This window comes from Notothenia rossii (genome assembly GCF_949606895.1).
Source record: "Notothenia rossii genome assembly, chromosome: 3".
Taxonomy (NCBI): domain Eukaryota; kingdom Metazoa; phylum Chordata; class Actinopteri; order Perciformes; family Nototheniidae; genus Notothenia; species Notothenia rossii.
The window spans coordinates 73892725-73920500 of record NC_136901.1 but is presented as its reverse complement, the minus strand read 5'-3'; the positions used below and the strand labels follow the sequence as shown (position 1 = coordinate 73920500).

The 27776-nt window shown below is 40.7% G+C and overlaps 1 protein-coding gene across 1 annotated transcript in view; it reads left to right on the top strand.

Moving 5' to 3' along the window:
- LOC307033382 (uncharacterized protein) overlaps window positions 1-27776 on the top strand; it is a 116120-nt gene that overhangs the window by 79556 nt on the left and 8788 nt on the right. The window contains exons 3-17 of the mRNA XM_079671828.1: window positions 2466-2510; window positions 6693-6727; window positions 13808-13834; window positions 13930-13956; window positions 15725-15751; window positions 16539-16565; window positions 20839-20913; window positions 21758-21874; window positions 25182-25208; window positions 25321-25347; window positions 25454-25507; window positions 25611-25670; window positions 25809-25853; window positions 25953-26030; window positions 26203-26226. Of these exons, the coding sequence (XP_079527954.1) occupies window positions 2466-2510; window positions 6693-6727; window positions 13808-13834; window positions 13930-13956; window positions 15725-15751; window positions 16539-16565; window positions 20839-20913; window positions 21758-21874; window positions 25182-25208; window positions 25321-25347; window positions 25454-25507; window positions 25611-25670; window positions 25809-25853; window positions 25953-26030; window positions 26203-26226 (695 nt within the window). The remainder of the gene's footprint in view (window positions 1-2465; window positions 2511-6692; window positions 6728-13807; window positions 13835-13929; window positions 13957-15724; window positions 15752-16538; window positions 16566-20838; window positions 20914-21757; window positions 21875-25181; window positions 25209-25320; window positions 25348-25453; window positions 25508-25610; window positions 25671-25808; window positions 25854-25952; window positions 26031-26202; window positions 26227-27776) is intronic.

Genomic DNA, 27776 nt, shown 5'->3' with positions numbered 1-27776 from the left:
GTTGATAACTTTTGACCTCTAGTGAAACAAAATGGAGAGGAAGTTATGATACAGCCCATTACTGTGTCAAGTTAAACTGTATCTCTTACTCTTGAAGGTACACACTTCTAGTTTAGTGTGCGTGTGTGACCTTTTCTGCCCCTGGTATGCCACCGCGTCACAGGAAGTCCAGACTGACACCTAAGTCACATCAAGTGTCTGCGTGTTTATGTGTTTGTTTGTATCGCAGCGGACGGGTATGCGTTCACTGCCCTCTCCTGAAATGGGAATCGGAACCACTTCTCTCCACTTTTTATATACGCTCTGCTCTCCAGCGTTGCTGTTTTTTACATTATTTCCTCAGTCAATCCAGTCTTACATCAGCTTGTCATCACCAACCTCCATTCCCCCTGAACCCAGCCACTCAGGACTAATCACAACCCTACGTTTCAGTCACTCTGACGCCCGCTCCTCCAGCGCTTGGCGACCGAACTGTCAACATGCCGATGTCAGCCTTTTATGTATCAAATAAAGGTAGAGCAGGCATGGCCCCCTGTGACCCATTTCTTATAATGCATATCCCTGCTTGGGAGGAGGCACTTTAAATGGCCAATGACCATGTTGTAAGGATGTTTTAAGGGATTGTGAAGTCATCCACCCCTCATTCAGACTTTTTTTGTTGCACCGCTATTATTCCTCCTGTCTGGACCCTTTTTATCATTTGTAGCGGGACTATATCTCTTTGTCTGTCCGCCCTGTTTGATTTCTCTACCCCAACTGTCTCTCCCCATTTCACCACTCCCTTACACATTCTTCTCTCCCCCATTCCAGCTTGTCCTCCCCATCTCCCTCCCCTCCACCAGGGGAAATGCTCTCTGCAAAACAGCTCCACGCTGCTGTGTATGGCTGCGGGGGCTGAATCAGAGGAAGTACAGCCCACTATGGTATATGGAGACTAATACTGTAATATAAATGCTGCGGCTGGCAGAGTGTGTGTGCTCGCTGGCGCCTGTGTCTGAGGTTTGAAGGTGTAGAGGTGTTAAATGATTAAAACTGTTGAAACATACATTTTAAATGAGTCAGTATGTGCACATGCTGTACTCATTCTCCATTGTTACATTTTAAAATGGTTTCTTTTTGTTGCCAGCAAAGTCTGGCAGTTGTAAAAAAAAATAGTATACTCTAAAATGGTCCAGATCAAGTTGAGCCGAGGCAGCACTTAACACTATTTCATGCTATTTTATAAATCAATTCCAAAGTAATAAATAGCGTATTGCCATTGCTTAAAGGAGGGAAAGAAGGATGAAAGAGGGGGAGGTAGAAGTAGAAGGAGGTGGAGGAGCATGATTGAGGTCTCTTTGAAAAGGTTGGCACAGTCAGGAAATGATTAGGCCACTACAACAACCCCAATAATGACAATAGGGAAAACATGTCTGCAGCCACTACCACTTAGCATCAGGAACAGTATGGTTCCTATTTCAATACAAGAGCAGGATTGTATGTGGGAGGATAGGAACATATAATGTAAAGAGAAGTAATAAGGTGTTACTTACAGGAAGGTTTCATGCTAAGTAGAAAGCTAATGGCGGCAGATTTACCTAAATACTTACTATTTTTTTATTTCACACAAAGCCAAGCTTCCAAATACTGCGAAGGACTGTAGTAAGAACTACAACAGCTAGCGAGCTATCGTTAGCTTCATGTTGTTTGAAAACCCTGGCTTACCTGTTATGAATGAATGAAATAGTCCTGAATATGTGGGTAATAAATTATATCATGCTAAAACACTGAGGTTAAAGCTTCAAGTACCAGTACCAGGTGTGAGTTTTTCGTTCATACATGAATCTTTTCCGATGTAGAAAAATGTACCTGGACCAGCAACAGGTGGTGGATAGTCATAAGATTATAAGGGATGCAAAAAACTTGAAGCTTGGCCTTCTTTGGGGAAGAAGTTGAGCCTGAGCAGAAATCTGTGTTTTTTTTTGTATTGTCTATTACACCATATGTTGGTACAATACTTCTCTTAAAATCCCACGCGAACTGTCATGGGGTTCAGCGGCAGTGTGTGGTTTATGGTCTTTAGGCAGCATGAGGTCTGAGACTTAGCTCACCACTCCTGCTGGACACAATATCTCCTGTATCCCCTACAGCCTTCTCCTGCCATTTATTACGACTTTACCAGATTTCTTCATAAACAGAAGAACACATTTTTCCGGAAAGCTGGTGGTACCAGGCCCAGTTTGTTTAGTTTAACATTTGAGTGTGACCTGATCTTGGTTGTGATTTAGTTTTTGTTTCTAGCCTCTGAATTTGTGATTGCGTCACTAGAGCTCTGATATTTTAGTGTTGTGCCAGCCCACACAAACCTAACGCCAGGCAACACATGACCACCAGCAGTGAAACAGCAAGTGATGCTCCGCTGTTCTCTACTCATCCCTGCAATGCTGATTTGCGGGATTTACAGCTCTGTGTGTGTGTTTTCACAGGGCCTCCAGGAAAGCGTGGACGGATGGGAAGAAGAGGGGAAGCCGGTAAGTGATGGCCTCCACCTGCTCTGTTCTGCTTTCCTCTTCTTTTTCCTGAAAGACTCTTCTCCTCTCTCTGACACACTCTCTTCTCTGGGGTGATTGGATGAGTTTGAGGGCTTGTAAAAGCAGTGACCCGAGAGTCAGGACGTTGGGATGATGGGCTGCAGTAAGCCCTTCGCCCTGTCCCTCCCTACTTGTGCCGACATAATGCTAACATCAGCCATGTGGTTGCACTAACTTTACCCAGATGTCAGTCGCTCTCGTTGAGCGGTAGCAGCTGCTGTAGTACGAGCCTAATGAGATTCTCCGTTGCCGACATCACTACCCGCCATTATTGTGCTGCTCTTTCTTTCCACCCAGACCGCAAAACACTCATCGAGGAACCAAAACATTGCAGAGACATAATTCTTGTTACTCAAAAGGTCGTCAGGACAGATATAGCGGATGTTACTCAAGTTTAAGTCACTCTCGTTTTAATTGTTTTTTTATTGAGTGTTGACTCAAATTGTGGAGCGACATTTTTAGAAGATTTTATCAAAACCTGCAGGACTGAAGTTGTTCTGCAGGATATGTGTCAGGTGGAAAAACTTCCAGTCTGGCTGTGATTCATCGTTGTGGATTAGGCTAGATTAAATCTGTTCCTGTGATTATGTTGACTAACATTTATTGCTCAACTGAGTGCACCAAGATCCTTCCTGAAGGTCTCTTGTCCTTTTTAAAGCAGTAGAGTATATTTAAAATGTATTATTGCAATTTTCTTTATACCATATATTTACCTTTTAGTTTTTTAGACATAGAATATTCAATGATGGCTTGAGGCATATCTAAAGATTCTTATGCAGTGCCATGGTGGGAATTCAGTTTTCTATCTCTCGCTAAAAGTATTTAATATTTTTCATAAATGAAAAGCAACAGTTGGACAGTCTCCCTTCCCCAGCCTAAATGTGTCTCTGATTCAAACTAAAGTTATAAATCTTCCATAACAACAATGACCATTTAAAAAAAGTAATTCCCTTAAACAGCCAGGCACTAAAGTTTGTAGCAAACTCTCAAGCTGATGTTAAAATGTTTTTTGGGGCTATCCCAGTGCAACGTTTTGGCACTCTAATGTGCTTTTAATAGTTGTTGGACATCAGTAGTTGATGGTTCTGGTATTCGCTTGGGATTAATTGACAGTTAGAAAAGTCACCAGACCACATACCCTCTTAAGTATCACATGAACTCTGAATCAACATAGATTGCGGAAATCCCTCAGAGTTGTGCGATCCAATTAGGCACAGGAAAAATAAAATACATTTCATAAAGGTGGTGTGTATTTCCAGCCACTTTCCAACAGGAAATTGTTTTCCAAAGGGATTATCATTACGGGAAAGCACATCGTTAAGGTTTCTCCTGAAATGGGACTCATTGGCTGCTTGCTGTTTGTCGCAGGATGGTCTGTCTCGAATGATGAGGCTGTGTTTAGGTTGTCTCTCTTGTTGTTTACCTTTGCGTCCTCATCTTGCAGTCTGGGTAATATTGAGTAGAGGTAGGTGGCACGGAGAGATTGTTGCGCCATCCTCTTGCTAGTGACTCCAGCTTTTTACAAGATCAGAGAAGGCTTTCCCTGTTCTTTCAGAGAAAAAAACAAATAAGAGTGGAGAGAAACAGAAACAAAACCGGACAACAGGAAAGAGGGCAGACGGAGTAGTTAAGCATCTTTCGCCTTCCCTCCTTCGACAACACTCAATGTTTTTTATTCTGTTTGCTCTTTTACTTCTTTTCTTTTGACGTATGTTTACCTTTCTCTCTCTCTCTTTCTTTCTCATTAGTCTCCAGACTTGCACACACCTGTCTCAAGTTCAATGGTTAAAGCTGGTCTAACTGTTGCTCTCTAAGCAGGCTGCATTTGTTTACCTAATTGTCTGGCCCAGAAGGCCTTTTTCCCGGCGTCTAGACGCAGCTGAAGTTGGTTGACTTGCTCTTCATGCCTCATAAAGCCTGACACCTCTGTCATGTTTTTCCCTTTTCACCTTCTCACCCCAACCACCTTCTGTTTTTCATCCCTTTTTCTACTTCTCATATCCCCAAAATGCCCTATGTCTTGAATCAAACTACAATCTTCAAGGCTCACAAAGATTCTGGTCACATTAGCAATACTTTTTTGGAATGCTTTAATAGTGTCAAAACTCCACAAATATTCCACTTTCTCAGAAGGAGGTCTGTTTTCAATCTTGTTGAGTTTATGTAGATGTTTAGTGTTGCATGGATGCTGATGAGCTTTGTTGTCCCAGGACAGCACTGGCGGTATAGTGCCCAATCGTGCCACTGTAATTGTGTTAGCAATCACATAAATCAGCATCATGATTAGTTTTAAATTGTTATCAGATAAATATTAAGCAATCACCAATTAAGTATATTTTAATGGCAAAATCATAAATTCAATTTGAAGGGTTTGAGTGGTTTATTGCTGCCCTTGGCATTGGACTTTTAAGAGATTGTTTTTCCTTTTATAAGAATAGTCCATCAACATCAGAGGGGCCTTTTGATCATTACTGTTGTTTTTGGTTAGTCTGAGTAAGAAAAGCAGAATGTACTTATTGCTGCTGAGGCTCAACATCAGAGAATTTCAATAAGATCTGAAAAACTGCCTGGAGTAATATTGAAGGCATCTTGTTTGTATGCTTAAAGGGACATACAGTTTGCCAGCACACCCCCAACTTTTTATGTCCTCCATTTCATGCACCCAAATCTTAGGAAACAAAGTATTCACATGACTTCATATCCTAATGCAAAACATGGCCCATTATCCAGAAGTCTGTTTATCATAACAGGTTCCCCACAAAGTCCATTGGCAGCGGCTCTAATGAGCTTGTTCTGTACCATATTTAGCTGGTTAATTACAGTCATCATCTTACAAACCACATTGCATGCGCAGTTTTTTTCTGTTGCTCACCACTGTCCCGAGGAACTGATTGCTACAAACCAGTGGTAACCATAAGTCCCACATGTTGTGCTCCATTATTTTCTAATGTCTAATTTCTCTTTCTCTCTTTTTCTGTTGCAGGCCTGCCTGTAAGTATAATTCCATCTCATCCAGGTAGTATTGAAAACCACTCATGAGTTACTGAACGTGAAGCCTTTTCTTACACACAGGTACATATCATATTCTTCACTATACAAACTATGGATTTCTCTCTCACCTGTAAAACAAGAACACACAAACTGTCACAGACTCACTCACACATATGCATCCACAGAGTGCGGCAGTAAATGGACCACCTAGAGAGCTGTTTGTGTGTGAGCTAGTATCTCTGAAAGTGTGTGTGTGGGTGATGGTCAGGGAGCAATGAGTTATTTTCCTCTGTGGGACAATAACTCCTGCTGACACTCGCACACCCAGCAGATAAAAAAACACAAGTACACAAATACTAACTGGACACTACTGCAGCCTCCTGGTTTGGATTTTTTTAATCTAAAATTAAATGTTGTGACCTGTCTGAGAAGAGTGACCTGTCTGTTATTTTATTTTTTTAATCAGAACGTTTTAGTCACATGTGGCACAGATCAGATATGTAGAGATGCAGCTTATACGATCCGTTACACACCATGACGCAATTCCAGAAATATCGGAGTGGCGTGTTAAGCTGACATTTTTTAAATCCAGGAAATGGTTTTGTTGAAGAAAATGTTCTATGCAGCTGGTTTACACTAAGACCACACCCAATGTGTACCCTTTTGCCCATAAAATCCAGGAAAGGTGGGTCAACGTGAAATCACTTCCTACTCCACAAAGTAACACTGTCAGTACAATTTGTCTTAGTCAAGTTTATCGGCAGGAAGCTTTAAAAATCGACACAGTGGCAATTTGCCTTACCTTTATAGCTAAGGTTTGAAAGCAGATGTTAACGGGTACCAAACACCTCGGATTTAAGCCATAAGTTGTTCAACTGGGAGTCAACAGTAGTAGTATAAACACACTGTACTGAACAATATAGCCTTCAGTCAATAAGTCTACCTCAAAACTCAATATGGAGTCATTCAATCTATTCAAAAGTCTTTGTACAAACTAGAAGAAAATGAACGAAGACCCTGCATGGCGTTAAAGACTTGTCTCGTTCAGAATGAAGTGTTACATACAGTATACAGGGTGGTGTGTGTGCAGCTGTCTAACCTGTCTCAATGCTTCATGCTTTAATCTCTAACCTCACCAGGGCAAGGCTGGACGGGATGGATACCCGGTAAATTTGATTTGTTATTTATCCTTTCACTCTTCAATTGACCCAATCATGCCTCCATTTTCCTTTTGTTTATTCCCTTTGGATTTATTCCAACTTTTCCTGCAGCTTCAGTAGTCCTTTTTCTGTCTCTCCACAAATTACTCTAATCTTCCTGTTTCCTTTTCTCTTCATGCCCCCTTCAACATTTGCTCCTCTTCAAGTATGTATCCTGCCCCATCACTGAGATGTAACTCAAATACAAAGAAAGTTGTATTTAAACACAAACAGAAATAGCCAGCCCGAGAGTGGCAGGATGGGATGAACGTCTTTTAACACAGAAAATGTAAAACATCACAAATGACTCACTCAAGGCTGAAAATAGTGCCATAAAACTTATTCAGCGCATGTGTGAAAATGAGTAAACCTGAACAGTAAGCCGAGCACTGCTCGGCGAGCAGTAAACACACAGACCGATTTTGTGAAGATCTCATCTGTAAACATAAACCGCAGAAGTGCAAACAATGCCTAGGAAAATTTGAAACATTCTTCCACAAATTTTAAATGGGATTTTAATACTGTTTGAACTACATAACTGAGAACATCCTGGCTACTGAATACAGAGCAGATCACTGTTTTCTAGACTTAAAGGTAACTGTAATTACATTTAATTTATGTTGAGGTACTTACACTATACTTAAGTATTTCCTCTTCTTGTTATCCTAAACTTGTACTCCACGGAAATATTGTACTTGTTCCTCATGTCATTTATTTGATAGCTTTAGTAAGCATTTACTTTGAAGTTTGGGTTTTAATACAACAAATTAACCTAGTAACTAAGTAAGTTAATCAGCCCCAAATCTACCCACTGCAGCATTAAAGTGCATATTAAAGCAACAATAACTACAATCCAGTAATATATTTGATGACTCTTAAATGCCACATTCTGCCCAACTAGTACTTTTGGGTATATTTTGATGCTATGTAATTTCAATTTAGGAAAATTAAGAATACAGGAATTTCTTTACAATATTGTTTTGCTACTTTTACTTAGTTAAAATATCTGAATACTTCTTCCATTGCTGGATTTCCACCAGTGATGCCTAACACAAGACTGAGTGTGTTCTTGTTTTATCCTGAGATACAGCGGCCTCTTGTGGCCTCAGACTTCTGGCTTTCTCCACAGCGTTTGAGATAAAACACAACGGCTCTGTTGCTGATTCGTCCTGGAGCCATCATCATATTCTCATCATCTGATACAGATGCACCCTCATGATTCATCACAACTGGATGTGTGTTCAGTTCACATGAAGCCTGCTGTGTACATGTTTAGTGAGACACTCTGACCCGCTAGGTTTAAACCCCCTGCCCTGCTCTGTCTGGTTGCCATGGCGACCCTCACTAGTTGCCCCGGTGTTGTGTTGCACGGCGTCGTGTTTGTTGTGTTGTAGTGTCTCACTGGGAATTTTGGGAAGTTCATTACCCACGGGGCTCGCTCCCAGTCAGATTCCCAGTCTGCCTGGCACTGCTCGGCCCTCCTGACGGGAAATGCCTGCTGATAATTACACACAGGTGGACCGAGAGAGCAGAGTGTACACATTTATTTTTGTTTGCCCGTGACTCCATTCATCTCTGTCACTGTCTTCATTAGACAACGCAAAGCTGTGCCAGTGTTTCTGTTTTTCACTTTAAAACAGCTGCTTCGTTAGATGTAAATCTTAATAATCTGGATAATCCTTCACTGTCTAGTCAGCATAATGAAGTCCCTATAGTTGTTACATAAGCCTCCCCTTATGATGCGTATATGATGCCTAAAGAAGCTGCGTGTATGAAGTTACCGTGAAATAACAGTAGATTAATCATACTGACAATTAACATGGACAGCACATTATTTCATTTAGCAGCAGAGATGATCAGGTTTCAAGCACTGAAGCTTAAAAAGGGCCACTCTTCCTATTGGCTAGCAGTGTTTGTGTATCTGCGTCCATATGTGCAGATGTGAGTGAACTCCATCCACCCATAGTTTATGTAGATCTTTGTAACAAAGGCCAGAGGGGGGGGGGGTGGTGTGTGTGTGTGTGTGTGTGTGTGTGTGTGTGTGTGTGTGTGTGTGTGTGTGTGTGTGTGTGTGTGTGTGTGTGTGTGTGTGTGTGTGTGTGTGTGTGTGTGTGTGTGTGTGTGTGTGTGTGTGTGTGTGTGTGTGTGTGTGTGTGTGTGTGTGTGTGTGTGTGTGTGTGTGTGTGTGTGTGTGTGTGTGTGTGTGTGTGTGTGTTCACACCAATAAATTATCTCACGGACTGCTTATAGGGAAAAGCATGCTCACATAAACACAAATAAGTCAAAACCAGAGTGCACTTATTTGTATTGTGCCAGTAAAAGTTATTTCTTTCTTTTCCCATTGTTAAAACAAACAGCTAGATCCCTTGCCAGCACGTTTCTCTCACCCTCATTACAGTGCTTCTCTGTCAAATTCAAGCCTTTGAACCTCAGCAGGCAGGACTCTTTTAATGGTGGAAGTGAATTAATACAATCATACTTATTCAATTTTCTGCTAATGTTGTACTTAAGTTAAAAGTTACTTTGCCGATTCAGATCAATAATGCAAAACATAATAACGTTTTATTAATAAATGTTGTATTATTCTAGATTAAGATAGTAAATTATTGATTTTAGGGGCAATATAGGAACAATCCAGCAACAATACAATTGGTCATTCTGGGGGCATACACATGTCTTGCAGACGTTAGGTTCATCACACTAATGCATGCAGCAGCCCACGTCCAGTGAAGCATTAGTTATGTGATTAACAGAGTTAATGACAAGCGGCCCAAGCATAACCAATGGTGTGTGTGTGTGTGTGTGTGTGTGTGTGTGTGTGTGTGTGTGTGTGTGTGGGTGTGGGTGTGGGTGTGTGTGTGGGGGGGTGTGTGGGGGGGTGTGTGTGTGTGACCCCTGTCACTTCATCCGCTCATAAATCATAGGCGAAGGGTTTCAGAAACGAGCCTTACCGCTGTCAAACAATCAAAGTCAAGCAGACTGACACAACAGTGCCAGTCGTAAACACACACACACACCAGTTGATTCTCGTTCATATGTCCAGCCACTAGTTTGTTTTTACTAAAGTGCCAGTCTGTGACAGGCAGCGGCCCTCACTCAGCAGAAACAGGCTAAGGCCTCCATTGTTCAGACTTCCAGGCCGCCGAGCGCAGATTAAAGCCAGACTGTCACTCCAAAACATGTCACTGATGTTCTGTCCCAAACACGGAGCACTCTGGTATGCGTTATTGTGCTCCTTGGTTCTTGATGCAGCCACTATCCTTGTTTCATGTATCACAATGTGTCCTGTAGGAATGACATATAGTTTAGTCCCTGTAGCAACATGAGAGGAACTGGAGTCTGACAAATATTCACAATAGCTTTGGTGGCTAACTCTGAGAGAGCAAAAGACGATATCAAAGCAGGGAAGTACAACAAAATAATGGAAAGAGTTTTCTCACTCAGCGTGTAACTTCATTTTTGTTTGTGACACACTACCACGTGTGTTTTGGCTGAGATGTCTGCTCAGATGTGCAGACACAAGGTTTCACGCAGCATCCTCAACAATTACACCTTACTGGATAATTAGCAGTCTGCACCGCAGGGAGTCCAATAAAAGACAGCACAGACACCTCTCGCCTGTTTCATTGGGATTAAGATACACACATATGCATGTATGAGCATGCACACACACACCTACACAAACATAGACACAGAGAAATGCCCCCCTGCAGGCCAAGTTATTTTCCAGAAATGTGCCTAATTGGTGGGAATGCTGAGTCAAACTTTTTTTTTTACTGAGGGCCGCTGCAGGAAGAGATGGCAATGCAGACTAGAAATACACACAAAGAATACGCACACTTAAAGAAAATGCATTATTTCATTTCCCCCACAATCACTTGAGGTTTTTATGGTAATCTCAGGCACATATTCTTACTTTCTCTCAACATTATTCTCCAGTTTTTTTTCATCCTTTTATTCAATGTTTTTTCTGCAGCCTGATCCATTTCTGGTGAGAGATGAATATATTTTCCTAGTGGCTTTTTTGTTCTGTCTTTTTTCTAAATAAAAATTCATGCTCATTTTCTATCCTTGCAGACTCTTGTTGACCGTATGTCTTTTATACACTGTAAGTAAACTATAACAAGTCAGCTATTAGAAATAAAGCACAAAATGGATTAAGGGCCACATATCAAAATACAAGTTCCCTTGGCTTCTGTGTTCCTTAAACATATTCCAATCCATAAAAGCTACTGGCCCATTTTTGCTGATATTAAGTTAGGCTCGTATACTTTAAAGTCAGCCTTTTTCAATTTGTCACAAAAGAAAGTCTTTGTGATTGAATTATAGCTCCAGGTTGCTATAGTAGCTCTGGGTCTTATTTTATTCCATATTGGATAAGTTAGTTAACGTATCTTATACTGCTGGTGTATGCAAGCTGTCAGCTTCCAGATATTAGATAAACCCCTTTATTGTTTCTTGTTGTAAACTAAACCCTCTCTCCCACACACAAAGGAAGAAACACACAGCTTTAGTCCCAAACTGCTCACAGGCTACTGTGTGTCTTATTAGCAGCCATACATTTGTCTGTTTTTGCTCTAGCTCAGACTCCGCAGCCGATGACCTCACCCTGTGCACCTCGTCTACTCATCCTTACGTGTCTTGCCCTGATAAGCGCTGCCAGATGCAGAGCGATCACTGCGTCCACACATGTATATCCAGAGAAAAGGACACAGATAACAGATTACAGTGACATGTGCAGGCTGATTAAAATGCTCTGGCTGACATGACAAACACATTGTGCTGCATTTATAGAGTGGTGAAACTACAACCTGCTGTATGTAGCTTCCACTGTACGATCCTTACTCACAACTGTTGCCACTCATGATCAAATAATGGTCATTTGATCCCAGTCAGTTTTTCCACCCCATCTAGCCAAACTTTTGCTTATTTCAGGGGCTTTCAATAATAAATCCTCAAAGGCTTTTTTCTTGTACTTCTCTTTTATACAGACAAACTACTTATGTTATTAAAGAGAGATGTTCTTTTACACAGGGCCAGCAAATGATTACATAACCTTTTGATGGGGGATTGCTCCAAGGCATGATTCCCTCCTTCCTGCTTCTACTTTTCCTTCCATCCTTATGTGCCACTATCCATCCATCAACGCTGGCTGTGACGACACTGGTAGTTTTTTTCTAAAGGACCTCAGGGCAGAAAGCACCCACAGGCCTGGTAAATCAGAGAGATGAAGAGAAAAACCCAACTCAAGGAAGTCATCCAAGGCCAGAGATGGCAATAGTTAATGATGGCTTCCAGTCTGAAGAGGCACCAGGGACCTGTTGCATAAACAAAGAGTAGTCTTGACCTTAGACTGTCAGGTCAGACCCGTCTGATTAAGCCTGTCTGTTGCATAAATATTAAGACTTAGTTTATTTAAGGGGGTAAAGTTAGCCACGTCTCCACCTGGCTTAGCCTAAGATAAGAGCTTTGTTGCAAACAACTGTCAAAACCATTAGCTAACTATTTAGTTCTTCACTTTAAGCAACTCACTTCAGTGGTTTTATCCCTTAAATGTAGCTAACCTTTTAACAGTTCATTCATTACTTTTAACTTCTTGTAGCCTTCTTCAATCTTTTCTAAACATCTTTAGCGCTTCTAAAGACCGTTAGATTTATGCGGTTGCTCTTTCTGTTTTTTTTCTCCCATTTAATAATTGTTTATATTTTCCTTAAACTACTAGATAACACAATATGTTCTGAATGCTATTCCTTAGTAGGAACATGTTGATTTATTGCCACTGAGTGTGGCCATTGTATTGACCAAGTTTTCTCTTTTTGTGAAATGAATGTCTTATTTCCCCCATAATGCTGTGTGCGACAGGCTTTTTAAGACATTTGTATGTATCTGGCCAGGACTGTGAGACTCAAGGGATCCTGCAATAACTGTTAGCTTAACGTCAAGTGTTGTAATTAAGGAGGAGGTCAACACTAGCCTTTACTACATACATCACTTTTAAGTGTTTTCAGAAAGGTTGATCTTAGTGTTCCTTTATGTTTGAAAACGTATCTAAAGGTTTCTGCCTTTGAACTGAGACTTGCTTTGCAGAGGAGGTTCAATGACTGCTGGGCTTCTTTGGTGAGGTAAACAAAGTGGATCATCCAGCTGCTGTTTCAGCCTGGGTGAGCCGGACAGGGACTTTAAACGCATTCAACCGCCTGCTGGATTATCTCACCACAAACACACAGAGATACGGTGGATGTGCGGTTGTGTGGAAGTTCAATACAGCTGGACTGAATCCACCAAGGGTCTCTCATGTTGGAGACCACACTCTAAATCTTAGAATAATTATAAATCAACTGCAAACGTCTTAATATTTGAGTCTCATGTGTGCACTTAAACACGGACACACACAGATAAATGGGGCAGGATATACATAAAGGATTTGTATAAAAAGTTCTTAATTTTCCTGCTTTTTTTCCACAATCATTGCAGCTGTTTCTCTCTCTTGTTTACAAGCATGCTTTTTACTGTCCTCTCTGCAAACGTTTTTCTTGCCAAATTCACTTAACTGTTTTTCCTAAGTTGAGATCACTTGCATTGTTTTTTCTTAGAGATACGGAGACAAGACTCAAACATTATTACAATACTTATAAATAACAGCCAGTTAATTATATTTTATGGGGGGAGATTGTCAGTGGATTTAAACAAACAATGCCTTAATCATATTTTATTTTATTTTATTATTATTCACGGCGGACTGTTTTATGAAGCCACTCGTCAAAGGAGTAGTTTAACATTTTTGGAAATATGTTTCACTTCCATTTTAAGATTTAGACTACACTAATGTGTATTCTGTACTAAAAACTGAAATGTATTTTTTTTATATATTATGTGCAAGGTTCCAATGACTTTAGATATATTAAATGTAAACTAACTTTTTCTTGGCTCTAGCTCATGTGTGCGCTATAACCACTTTTCCAAAAATGGCAAACTATTCATTTTAATGATTTTGTTTTGCTTTTTGTTTTGTCTTTTGCAATAATGTTTTTTTCTTTGATTCAACAGGGTCCTCTTGGCTTGGATGGGAAACCAGTGAGTATTCCCAAAATCAAATGTGTGAAATTTGCTTTAGGGGCTGGCAATAGTTGTATTTAAATATATTCTAATTCTTCTTCTTCTAATTTCAGGGTTCTCCAGGTCCTAAGGGAAGCCAGGTACACATCACACACCTGTTGTCTTGTTTTTAATAACACATGTAAATTACACTTAAGCAAATCCTTGTCAAAGATCTTCTGAACATACAGGTGGGCCATAGGCCTGTGATAAAGTAAGACAGGTGAGGCTTTACTAAACCAGCACCTGTCTTATTTCATCAATCATGTTTACTGTTCCTTAGTGAACGCTGCAACTGAGTGAAAAAACTCCGATAGCCGTCTTGTTTCCTGTTCCAGCTCTTAAGTCATCCCAGGGCTCACAGCCACGGGGGACTCATGGCTCAACTAAACCGAGCACTTCACCTTTGAGTCTCATCCATCACCCCGCTGCACCCCCAGACACACGCAGCTGTAGCCAGGAAACAGGCCTAGCACAGAGAACAGGTCACACACCAGTGGGAAAAGTGAGGGAGAGAATACAGTTTACAACCTCTACGGGGGCTCTTTAAAAAGTAATTATTATACCCTCCCTACCCCCCGTCTCTGGTCGCTGTGCCCACGAGAAGGACAAGTCATCTGCTGTAAACTCCTCACAGCAAAAGGAGAGCTGTTTGAATAGCGACTCTCTAAACACCGTTAAGTTGTTGTTTCCTGCAAAAGGAGACCTCAAGCTGGGTCTGTCTTTTAAGAGGACAAGCCCAATCATAGAGCCTCCGTAAAACCCCAGCAGGTGTGACACAGACCTCAGGACCAGAGTGGCCTTAGTATTCAAGGGAGATAAAAACAAGAGAATAAAGGATAAAAGCAGTTTGATTATCACACACCTACAGGAGAAGTGGTGTGCTGTCACTGAAGGAAAGAGCAGAGCATGAAGGAGATAAGCTGCAGTCTGTCATCATGTGGCCAGTCACATTAACAACATGCTTATCCTCTGCACCAGCCCCCCCCCCCCTCTTCAGTACTCCTGAACACAAGTACAGCTCCAGTTCAGACAAAATGTCTACCAGACAGAGAAGAGGTGAGGAGAGGGGGAACAAATCAGAAAAGGGATTCTTCATGCCAGATTGCATGGCAGATTTAGAGGCTGAATGAAAGCAGGAGGAGTGTGTGAAATACAGTATGGAGTGAGTGAAAAGAATAGATAGTTTAGAGAACAAAGATGTGAAAAGGGTGATTGGGTTGTAAGAGGTTAGGTCTGCTCACTGTAGTCACTTTAAGAGAGACATGGGCTAAGTCAGAGACAGTAGCAGGAGTCCATGTAGTCCTCGCTGCCAGGCTCTAGTCTGTAATGCCGCCACATTTTGGGTTCTTGTGCCACTGACTCCGGCAGACTAAGAGATGGAAAAGGCACAAATAAACCAACTGGCGGGATCAGATCATCTGTGGCTCTGGTGTTCATGAGACGATATCACAGAGTCACTGTGTGTCAACATCTCAACTACTTCACATGAGCACAGCCTGCAGACCGGGTTTTTAGTTAACGTTTGTGAAATGCGCTCAGAAAGAATCGGAATACGTTTATTCGTCTCTCAGTGGACATTGAAATGTGTTACAGCAGAAAATAACCAAAGATAGCTTAATGTTAACTAAGAAGTGTGCATGTGTTTTTTGTAACACAATTTACAAAATACACATACGAAGTGACTTGTTATTGAACAGTCTCCATGGCACGGCTGCATTAAGGGGTATTACTTACTTGCCTTTCCAATTGATTGAATGCTTCCTGGTAGCAGCCAGTTGAAGACAAACGTTTTTATGATATACGTTTCTGATATGATAACTGATTTATGTTGACCAACTGTCTCCGATTATCTCCTCCTTCATACAGGGACCAGCCGGACCCAAGGGAGATAAGGTATGCTTCCACAACCCTGCCAGACAAGTCAATGCACAGCATTGATGTTTTTCTTTGTCACAGGCGGAGAGCTTCACACACACTTACAAACACCTGACAGGTGTTCTCTGCATCGCCCTCCCACATTAACGCTTTCACTGCACGTCCATCAAACAATCCATAGATTACATTTAGTTATGTAGAAGCTTGTATACGTCTTCTCACATTCTCACGTCAAGGAGCGCTATACAGGTTTACAGGCCTTCCACAGTGCTCGATGATAGCCAGATGTTTTGCCGCTCTGTGAACCTCTGCCCAGCCTGAGATGTGAGCGACTGTAATAGCTCATGCTTGTGGTCATTTGTGTACACACCGATGGGTAACTTTGCATATGTACGTTTTTGCACTCAAACTGAAATTGTCCAGATAAGCACAACAAAAGTAAACAGTATCCGTCAGATGAGCGTGTAAATTACGGGTGATGCTTAGGTTTGGATAATTGGCCCTTTTCATGTTACCATGCTAGGCCTGTGATGAGATCATGAAACAAAAACCCATTTCTAATTTCATCGCGTCCTGTCAGATGATCTCAATTGTAGCCTGTCAAATAATTTATGCAGTAAATGTTGACTTCCTGGGATGGCTCGGATACAGATGACCTTTGATTCTCTTCCTGTCTGTACACAAGTCGTATGTTTTAAGCCTGTCTGTCACAGCTTCTCTATAGTAGCAGTGTTTTACATCCTCCTGTGTGCATATGCGGTGGTAATGACTGCTGACGGTTATTATTTTCCTGTTTTTCTCACAGGGTGACCAAGGAGACGTTGGGCCAAGGGTAAGTCATGCTTTCTGTTTTTTGCCTGAGAAGTGGAAACAAGGTGCTTTTATGAGTGTTTTAGAAGATATTTGTTCACTACGGCTGAGCTGGCTGAAAAGACCTTTCCTGTTTGGTTCCTCAGCAGATCGTTGCAATTTAAAAAAGGAGCTTCCATTACTGGAAATCATCCTTAAAGTTTCTTGTTTTCGGTCATACTGTATCTCCTTTTCTGATTCCCACTGCCTTTTTTTGGGTCACTTGACATGCACTTTTTATGAAAAAACTGAAAACGTTGAAGTTTCTTTCTTTGCTGTTTTCCTTTACATCTTGTTTTTAAAAGTACTAAATGTAACAAGAATGTACATTATACCTTTTTCTGAATATCAAAAGCCATTTATTTTTAAGGAAAAATACATAATTTCACATCTTGTCAAGATTAAGATAGAAAGATTGATACCCTGGAAACCTACGCCAACCCAGGGAACATATGCAGCTTTTAGGAGAACCAGACCATCACAATTTGGAAATCAGAGAAGTTTTAATAATATTTGTGGAACTACTTATCATTTACTTGTAATCACAATAGTGGGACATTGTGCTTGTGCAAACAGACATAAAAACATTTGAAAGAAAACATTACTGATCAAAAGTTTTGGCACATTTTGTTCTTCCCACATAACATTTAACACTCAAGGCTTTCATTAATTCAAAAGAAAAGTGCCGCTTCCCCAGCAACAACATAGTCCTGCTCCTATGATGAGGTTTGAGTTGCCCACATCGCCAAAGCCGGAGATGAAAAATGATGATATTAAAAAACGATGGAAATACTTAAATGTCACCATCAAAACCCAATGGTTGGGGCGGTGAGCCAAAGCTGCCATTTAGTCTCTACCAAACTATGTTTTTTTATATTACAGAGGAACCTTGCTCTGCATCTGGTCCATGTTACGGTGTTGTCTTTTCATGTGATATCATTCTGCACACTATGAGATCTGTGTAATTATCTCCTATTTCATTCAATGTGGTTTTGAAATAAGCCCCCTGTTCTTTACATGGTAAGCGGCTTGGAGTCTTTGAAGAAGGCATGTACCCAATGACTCCTGATTTTTTTTTTTTTAAATGTGTGTGATTATGTTTAGAATTCAAACAAGGTCAAGGTCACACTTCCTCATACGGAAAATAAATGTCGCTACTGAGGTCATCTTTGCATAATTTGGGGTTTGTGCCCAAGATCAAAAACATTTTATTTTCCTGGTCTTGTGCGTAATTTTTCTAATTTTCCTGTAGAACTGGAGTGATCATTTAGTCATTTTGATCACTTTAAACGCAATTTTTTTAAAAGTAAACATGAAAAGGCTTCCATGAAAATGAGTTCAGTGCTTCTCAAAGTGTGGTCCGCGGACCACTGGTGGTCCGTGAGCGCCCCCTAGTGGTCCGTGAGTATATTGGTAAAATTTCACATTTGAAATACATTTATTTATTTAAGTTTTCCGCACTCTCGCGGGAATATCTCCGTAATGGAGCGAGCTAAAGTTTCACTTTCGATTGCATGATATAGCCCAGATAAACACCTTCATCACACATGTTGCAACTTGTTTGTACCATTTTCCGGCGATTTATAAAAAACGATGTGTTTTGGGATATTTGTGGAGTTAGGTGGTCCGCAAGTGTTTTTTTATTGGTTAAGTGGTCCTTGGTATGAAAACGTTTGAGAAACACTAATTTATTAACTTTAGGTTTTTGGATTGTTGTAGAAATGCAAATAATTATTATGTTTGATGATGTATATCGAGCTCACTTTCACTTTGTATGAAGCCATATATATTTATTAGATATATACTGTATGTTTAGATACTCTCAACAAATTTAGATAAGTGCTACATCTACCTTTACCGGACATGAACTATGAGCCAGTATTTTCACGGATGTTTTTTTATGAGGACCAAAACTCTCACTGTGAGCCATGCACTTACACTATCAAAATACTTGCACATTATATATTTATAGAAACTACAAATGTTCCTCTTAATGCTTTTAGCTACTTCCTGATGGTCTTTAGATTATTTAAAACATATCTCACTCTCATAACGAACAAGGGTTAGAATAATAATTAGAAATGGATGTTTAGTCTTAAATCTTCTCCGAGTTGGAGCCTAACAATATTGGCATAACAGTGTGTGTTATGAGTATTGGATTGATGAATGAATGGCTATTGTTTTATTCCCGAGCACAAATGGAGTGTAAATTTGACAGAGCTGCCCAGTGGAACATTGTTCATGATGCGGATCAGAAACATTGCAGGAATTGCTGATTTCCATCAAGGCGTACGCTGTTTGATTTCCCATCTTCTCCTCTAATAGTTGGTGCAAGATTAAATATTGTTGGCATTCTGCTTTGCAAACTTCTTCCAAATGGAAAATATTACATTTGGACAAGACTTCTGGAGCTGAACCTGAACCTCAGAGTATTGCTTAGAGACACATAGTTGGTTCAAAACAAACCCTGCAGCTCCTAAAACTACTGTATTTATGAATGAGGTTTGGCATTGGAGTACATTTTCATAGATACTGTAGGTTAGCAAATGAAAAACTGTTGGTTGCTGAATCTTTAAAACATGACTTTCCGAACGGCTATGAATCAAAGCCTAGTGAGGTTGAACAGATAAAAGGTGGTGGGAGTAAATCCTCCATATGTATGCTCATTCATCAACCTGCCCCGATCTCGACACTGAACGCTGATTCACCTCTGAACTCTGACAAAGGATGAGAGAAAACGTGTGAAAAACAGGAAGTGGCAATGAATCTCTGCCAATGTGACTTCCTGTCAATCCGTCATTTTCAGTGCATTTGTCAGGTAGAATCTGGTCCCAGATCAGATTAGAAACACAGGATAACAGGGGTGATAAAGAACAATCAGAAGTCACAAAACGACGTATGTGTAGAGCTATGGTGTAGAGCCTATTTTGAACCTCTTATGGAATGGCATAAAGGTGGTAGCCATAACCAACCTCCATACTGTCACATCCATATGCAGGACATAGTTAATGCATGTTTAGGTTCATCTTGCGGCTCTGTTGAAAGACGAGCCAAAATAGGAGTTTGATCACCAGCCAAGGCCTTCTCTGTACTCCACAGAAACAGCTACAACAAGGCCATGGTTAGACAGGGCTCCAAGGTTGAATGGCTTTGTGTCTTAGTATCAGCTTAAAGTCTGATGAGAACAAGGTAAAGGGAAAACCCACTGTGAAACAGCCTATTCTCTTATGAGATGTTTAAGAAGCATTGTGTATGTGGTCTCCCTGGTGGTAACGGTGTGAATGAGTGAATGTGACAGTGGGGGGAGAGAGGAGTGAATAGGCAAGGGGGGGGAAACCTTCAGCTATCCAACGCCGACCGCGGCCTGTTAACAGAAACCTCATGAGCAGGCTAGCATCTCTGAGTCCCTTTCTCCTGTCTTAGATCTTCTCTCCATCCATCCCTCCTTGTGTTTTCAGAGGGAACTCAACCAGAGAAGCAACACATTGCTCCGAGCTCTGTGGTGGCAGACCAACTCTGCTCCTTTCAGCCTGACAGACAATCATCACAGTTACAGTCTGTCGGCTGGAAAGAGCCAAGCCGCCTCTGTTATGTTTGGTCACAAAGAGACGGATGGGAGGAAATGTAATAGAAAAAACACCCACAGTGAAATATATGCTTGAGTTAGGGATATTGTTTCTGAAAAGGTCTCAGTTTAGATTTAGTTAGTTTTTATTGAAGCGTTTGTTTCATTTACAGACAATTTAATTCATCAAAGGTATATCTATCTTGTTATGAGGATATTTAAACCTTGAGCCCCTTTCAACCACACTGCTATGACACAAAAAGTTGCTCACCTTTGTCACTTCCTCTCTTCAGGGTCCTTCTAACTACAGCCCATATGCAGGTCTGCACAGTAATCAGATTCTCACCGTCAAGGTTTGTTCTTCGGAGCTTCCTGTTTCGTAGTCCTCCCAGCAGTCACCTGTCAGGCTGCTGATCTGTCACTTTCCTTTCAGATAGAGGAGCAAGACTCTCCTCTGGAGCTTTTGCTTTTGGCTTACAGCTTTAGAGGCTGCTGAACTCTCATCTGTTTTTTCCTGCAGCAGATGTTTCCCTCCTTATTTGCAACCTCTTAATAACTATTGGTTTTGGATATTTACTCACTTTTCTCTTTTCTTCTCCCTCTCTTTTGTCCTCACATTCTGTGTCCTCTCCTTTTTTTTTCTCGCTGTGTTTCTACTTTTCGTCCTTGTTGCTATACTCTTGCATCTCAGTTGGCCTTCCCCAGATATGACCATGGCTTTATCACTGGAGATCAGTCCGGTAGCTTTCAGAGACGCTTTCTGAAGGTAGACCACAACTAAGGCATGTGTGCACTTTTAACACTTTAACCCATGTTCTCTTAAGCATGTTATAATCAGCTATGCAGCTCCTATCTTCAATACTTTCTAACTCGTGTTTAATTTCATTGATTTTATGTTCAATATTTGTCCAAGTGTATGCAAGTTACTTTTGTTAAAGCAAACCATAATGCACTGCATGTCTGCAGAGAGGAGAGGGTGCAGAGGCAGTGTCACCATGTGATTGTATAGAAGACAACACTGAGCCTGCATCCCCTCGTGTGTTGAGCAAGAGTTTTAGGGCATTATTGGTTACTTTTTGGCATAAGTCCCCAGTTAGATGTTAACTCCGTGATGAAAATGTTCTTAATAGGTAGTGACAGACTTTAATAAAATAAACAGATGATGTTGTTTTCAGTTGTGATTTTGTCAGCATGGTTGTGTTTTACTTTGTGTAAAGTCTGACTCACCCTGTAAAAAACATATAAACCGCCTAGCGCTAAACCTCAGATGTGGAGCATCTAGCAGATGCAAAGCAAGTTGTTTGATCTCAGAATGGGGAGAAACCAAAAATAACCTGAATAATAATAAATATTGCACTAAGGCTCAGCTGAATACCAAATTAATCCTAATTACTTTAATGTTGCTCCCTTCCCAGTGGATGAGTAAATAACCATCTGTTTGCTTACTACTCCCAACTCAAAAGTGAATGATATTGTTTTTGTTTCGCCAATGGCCCAAAAGATCTATTGCTTTAGACTACAGTCAGTCAAAGAAATAGAGCTATTTTTCAAATTAAGTTTTGCTTTTCCATGGTCTTCATATTATTGTTTGCTTCTTTTTTTTCCATCAGGGTGACCAAGGCCAGGCTGGCGCCGCTGGTCCTCCCGGTCCTCCGGGCCCCCCCGGCCCCAGAGGCCCCCCTGGAAACACAGGCAAGGATGGTCCACGTGGCCCTGCTGGAGAGTCGGTAAGAGCTTCACCTCAAGCACCACAAGGGCCAAATGTACACCCACTTAACAAAACAATGCATACACACCAACACACACACACACACACACACACACACACACACACACACACACACACACACTCCACTGTTTTTATTCTCCTCCTCTGCCATTATTATTTCCCTTTTCCTCATCCTCAAACTTACACCACAAAGAATGAAGCCACGAAAAGCACCTCAGTAGTCGACCTGACCTGGTAGGGTTCAACCGCAGGGTGGGAGAGTTTGCAAATGTATGTTTGTGTTCTGTGTGTACATGTGCTTTTATAAACATGCATTATACAGACTATGGTATTAAGGGGTAAAGGGTCTATGCAGTAAATTGCAGTGATCCTATATTGTCATTCTTCCGGGTTTGCCAGTGTGCTGTGGCTTACCTAAAAGATCCCAGAATAGCAACTATACTCCTGGCCTCATCTGTTTTCTGTAAGAAAGCGACCACAAGTTCTCCAACACACCCCGATTCTCCCACCCTCCTACCACGACTGTGTCGCTGTGCACCCCTGAAACAGATACGGCTCTGTGGCGGCGAGTTCATGGTCAGTTTGCTGGCCTCACCAAACAATAGTTGTGCTACTCGCCTGAGGCAGTTTATGTTTCTCAAAATTAACTTCTGATTTCCAGAGCTTAGCTTGTATGCAGCGTCAGCTTAGATCTGTGGTCGTAAGATGGAAAAAAGAAATAGGCTATAAGGGTTATTGTTGTTTAACCAAATGAAGGAATGAATGCTCTGTTACACTCAACTGGCACAGGACAGCAAAGGGATTCAAGTGAAAAATGTCGGTCTCAGTGTGGGTGAGTGGTGAGCTTACACAGAACTGACAAAAGATAATGCCAGCACAGCGCAAAGATATTACTAAAAGCAGAAAAGTTTGAAGTGAGGGGAACTGTTTGTAACCTAGCCAATTTCAAATGGTTCCTCCAAGTTGATTAAAGGCAATTCAATACCAATAACAGCTAAATAAAGCAGGGTGGCGCTAAAAGAAGCTCCATGTTGTGTGCAGATGTGTGAGTGGGCTGAGCAGGAGACAGTTAGCATGGATGTGGGTGTCCTCTAAGCCTTCGTTTGTACATAGTGGAAAGTGAAATTCGCAACTAGTTTTTGTCTGATGGGTTTTTTATTTGAAATGGTAAATAACATGTGCTTTTCTTCAACACATCTAAATTCAAGATATCATGAAGTGAATGTACTATTTTGAAATGTATCTGACATCCAGATTGCTCTTCATCCATACTCTTCTGCACTGAGGATAAAAGAAGTGCTAAAAATGATTTGCAAAGACGATTTATTTCCCGCTGCTATTGAAGACAGATCAAAAGATGTGTAGGGTTAAAAAAGAGGATAAGAAGCGGCTGAGGATGGAAATAGAAGAAAAACATAGAGCAGTAGATGGATCAGGATGATGTGCTGGCAGAGAGCAGGAGGAATAAAAACATGCCGCTGCACATCTAAATAGTTTTGCACATTATTGGAAATATGAGGACAGAGTGGAAGGCTTATACACTGCAATTTATATCATGCATTTATTGCAGTGCACTCAGTGAAAGTAAACACAACTGCTTGATAGTGGGAAGTGTGTGTGAGAGAGGGAGAGTAAGAGAGCTGTCTCTGCTATGGATGACTTCATAACAGATGTTGCTCCACACACACACGTCCACCTGGCCCGCTCAAAGCCGTGATAGGTCAGTTTACTAAGTAAGCCGAATCACTGATGGACAGATGCCAGAAAGAGGACATGCAATACTCTCTTAGAGTTTGTGTTGGGAGGAGGGAGGGGCTTAATCACTTATCATTCACTGGGAACTTTCCAGAGCTCCAGTGCAGGGTTATTATTGAAAACTAAAACAATATACTTTAAGAAAACTTATTTAAAATCTTTAGTAGTTAAAAAACGATTGAAATGAACAACAACTCATTTCATTTTACTTTTTCTCTTTGCTATAAAAAATCGGTACAATTGGAAAAAATGACACGTAATTCTCCCTCAACTGTGGACTTGACATTCCAGAAGATAAGTTAAAAATGATTCACAATTACTACCTGTTGTATTTAGCATGCAAAATTAAAACAAGCAAATAGTCTGAAAACTAAACTTCTATGGAATTAAAAAGTAACATATAAAATAGTTCTAAATTCTAAACTATTATAACCCTTTTTATATATATATAGATGGTGACACATAGGAAAAGCAGCAGAAAGTGTCCTAATAATTAGGGTGTTGATGATGGTGGTTAAGAGCGCTGTCAAACACCTCAGTCTAAAACTCCCAGGTGTTAAATTAGATTGAGATCTGATGGCTGTAGCATATGTAACCATTCAGTGAGCCTTCGTGCCCTGAGGAAGCATCTGTATCTTGTTTCTCCTTTGTCGCCCGTCTGTGTTTACTTTTTTTTTTTAAGTGCTTTCTAGACTGGAGTTCATGGGCCGCTCATGCCTTGTTCGACACTGACATCTAGAGGCTGAAGTTGTCTGATCTTTAAAGGAAATGTAACAGACCAAGGCTGAGGTGAAATAGTGTTTTTCTGTCTGTAAGGTTCCTAACTGAGCCAGAAGACCTGTATGTTCCGAAATAGCAGCCATGATAATTACTGATCACATTCTCTAAATGCTTTGGAAGTGTGCTTTAGTGTTTCCTTTCTTATCTTTGCTAGCATAGTGTAAACTTGAATTTCCTTTACGAAAGAAATGTCAATAAATCATCATTTCTGTATGTGAGCCTACTCAGTGCTTCTCAAAGTGTGGTCCGCGGACCACTGGTGGTCCGTGAGCGCCCCCTAGTGGTCCGTGAGTATATTGGTAAAATTTCACATTTTAAATTAATTAATTAATTAAAGTTTTCCGCACTCTCGTGGGAATATCTCCGCAATGGAGCAAGCTTAAGTTTCACTTTCGATTGCATGATATAGCCCAGATAAACACCTTCATCACACATGTGGCCACTTGTTTGTACCATTTTCAGGCGATTTGTTAAAAAAACGATGTGTTTTTGGATATTTGTGGAGTTAGGTGGTCCGCGAGTGTTTTTTTATTGGTTAAGTGGTCCTTGGTATGAAAAAGTTTGAGAAACACTGGCCTAGATATATGCAATTATGTTCCCTTTTTTTAAAAGACAACAGTGGGGTTTCAACCATGGTTTGTCTTTTTCTGAGTCCATGTCACATCTTTCCTTCACCTCATGGCAGTTTATATCAAACTAAAAGAAAAGTGCACAGTACGTCGTTTTTTTTATTATCACACACTATAACATTTCTTCTCTGTCATCCTCAGGGGTTTCCAGGTCGTGATGGTGCTGAGGTGAGTCTACTTCAAATCCACTTCAGATTGTTGTTCATCACTTCATATTATAGGTTTGCTGTGATTATTTTTCTTTCTCTGGATAATTATTATATATGTATGTCTGCTCCAGGGGTCACAAGGAACGCCTGGGAAGACGGTACGTTAAAAAATATTTCTTACCTTTTCTCAACTGAATTGCATTTTTCAGAAGTATCATGTGAGCAAAAGTTTGTAATTTTGACATTTATTGATTCTGTTGGTAGGGAGAAGATGGTGAGCCCGGGTATCCAGGATCACAGGGTCCTCAAGGAGCGAAGGTAGAGAAAAGCATTACTCGTCAGTTATTTTACTTTGCACACTGAGTATTTTTGATGGATTTGTCTTCTCATGTATTGGCATTTAATATTGTGTGTGAAACAGGGCGAGGCAGGCACAGGAGAAAAAGGAGAAAGAGGCATGGATGGACTTCAAGGATTTAGGGTAAAAGACTAAATGGCATTCGGAAATACCTACATCAAAAATGTGTACTCTTCTTTGTCATAACAATATTTATTCACAGTTAGGAGTCTATTGTCTTAGAGATTTTTACAAAACAATGCCATATGTGTGATCCAACAGGGAGACAAAGGAGAAATAGGAGAGCAAGGACCACAGGGATCGACAGTATGTGTATTAACCCTCTAAAATCATTCACCAACACTTGTTTGATGAACTTCCTTTTTTTATGTTTATCCCATTAATTTGTCTCTGTATATTCCACAGGGTTATCCTGGTGAAAAAGGCGATGCAGGCTCCTCAGACATCATCGACTTCAATGGGAAGCTTCTAGATGCTTTCCAGGTGAGTGACTTTAAAGCGGCAATGAGACCAGATTTATACCATCAGGCATTTATCACTGAAGCTCAAGTAAAGCATCAGGCAAAACTTTTAACAGGCCCGGAAATGGTAGCTTTGTAAAGATACACATTTTTTTAACCCCAAAACTAAATATCTCACCATTTCTTCTTGACAGGCCATCAACACCATCAGTGTTTCGGTAAACTGCTGTTGTTTCTGCATGGTTTTAGTGGAGTGATCTGTACCTAACAACTGTGATGATGCATAGACCCCCTGTGTGCATCTGCACCTTATCCCACCTGCTTCAGCCAATGGATTAGTGTTTGTTTGTTTGTATGTTTGTTGATGATCGTCCCAGAAGTCATTTACATACTTTAAATGTATTGAATGTCCCTATAGAGAGCCACAGGTTGCAGAATGTCCTGGGTAACTCTACGAGGCTCTTTTTTTTATTAATTTGGGATAAAGTGCACAGCCCCAGCAAATATAGTACAGCTGTGCTCTTTTATCAGATAACACCAAGCCTAAAGAAGCATGCTTAATCATGCAGATAATGAACAGCCTTTGTTACATTGTGCTGTGTTTCCCCGCTCTGTATCCAAAGTGCCTCACACGAAACAGGCTTTTACTCCCTGTAGGGCAGCATGGTGTTTTTTAAATCAATACATTCATATCATATATGAGTGCACAAGGGACGCATTGAAAATACCCCTCAAAGACACCACAGTCTCAGTTTCACATCGCACTCATACGCAATACTTTTTGACTCTACCATGTCTAGTCATAGAGAAGTTAGGGAAAACTTCAACCTCGGACATAATCAGAAGCTTCTTGCCAACGTGGATCAGTTGGCGCCAAATGACACGCAAGGTCCCCTCCGGAGTTATATCTATGAAACGGGGAATTCTCATTGGCCCCCCACATTGTGTTATGATCACTTCACTTGTTTGTGTGAAAAACGAAATTGCTTTAATCTGTGGTGACATTTTAAGGGATGATTAATTTGGTTAAAATAAAAACCATGCTGAAATTGGTTTCTTATTTACTGCAATTCATCTTGCGGCTTTTGTATCATTATTTGCATGAGAAGCCTTCACTTTCCATTGATGGAATATCTCAGATCAAATAGTTGTTTGTAAACATCTATTGGTTTCCGTGGCTTAAAGTTCAAACAAACAAACATTTAGAAATTGGAAAAAGGGCAAGAACCAGCATGTACACACCCGGGAGGCAACATGGGTTCCTTTTTTTATGGCTTCAAGATGGACTTCAGAGGGGAGAGGTTACAAGTGTAAAATTGTGGATGAAGAGATTAAGGAGCGTAATTTAAGAGGCTGTCACTCAACCAGCATGGAAGACTATTGTAGTGTTACATAAAGTCACATGACAAATTACTGTCTGTGCAACAAATCAATCAACAGAATGGAAAATGATGCCAGATCATTGTGTTCCACAAACCACACTCAGTATAATCTTTGTAATATAAAATTGCTTCAAGTTGGTTGTGATCAGCAAACAGAGAGAACGAGAGAAAGAAATCAACAGCTTTGTTTACTGTCAGGCCTACATTGTGAAATCCATCCACCTTGATGTATTGTCTTGTGTTGGCCCAAGTTCAAGCCTCATGCTGAAGTTTCATAAATTCTCATCGTTTTCCCCATTGTGATAAACAGAGTAAACATATACAACACGTCTATTGACTGTTTGAGGACTATAAGCAGTACTTTTGCTTACAATGGATTGCATGAC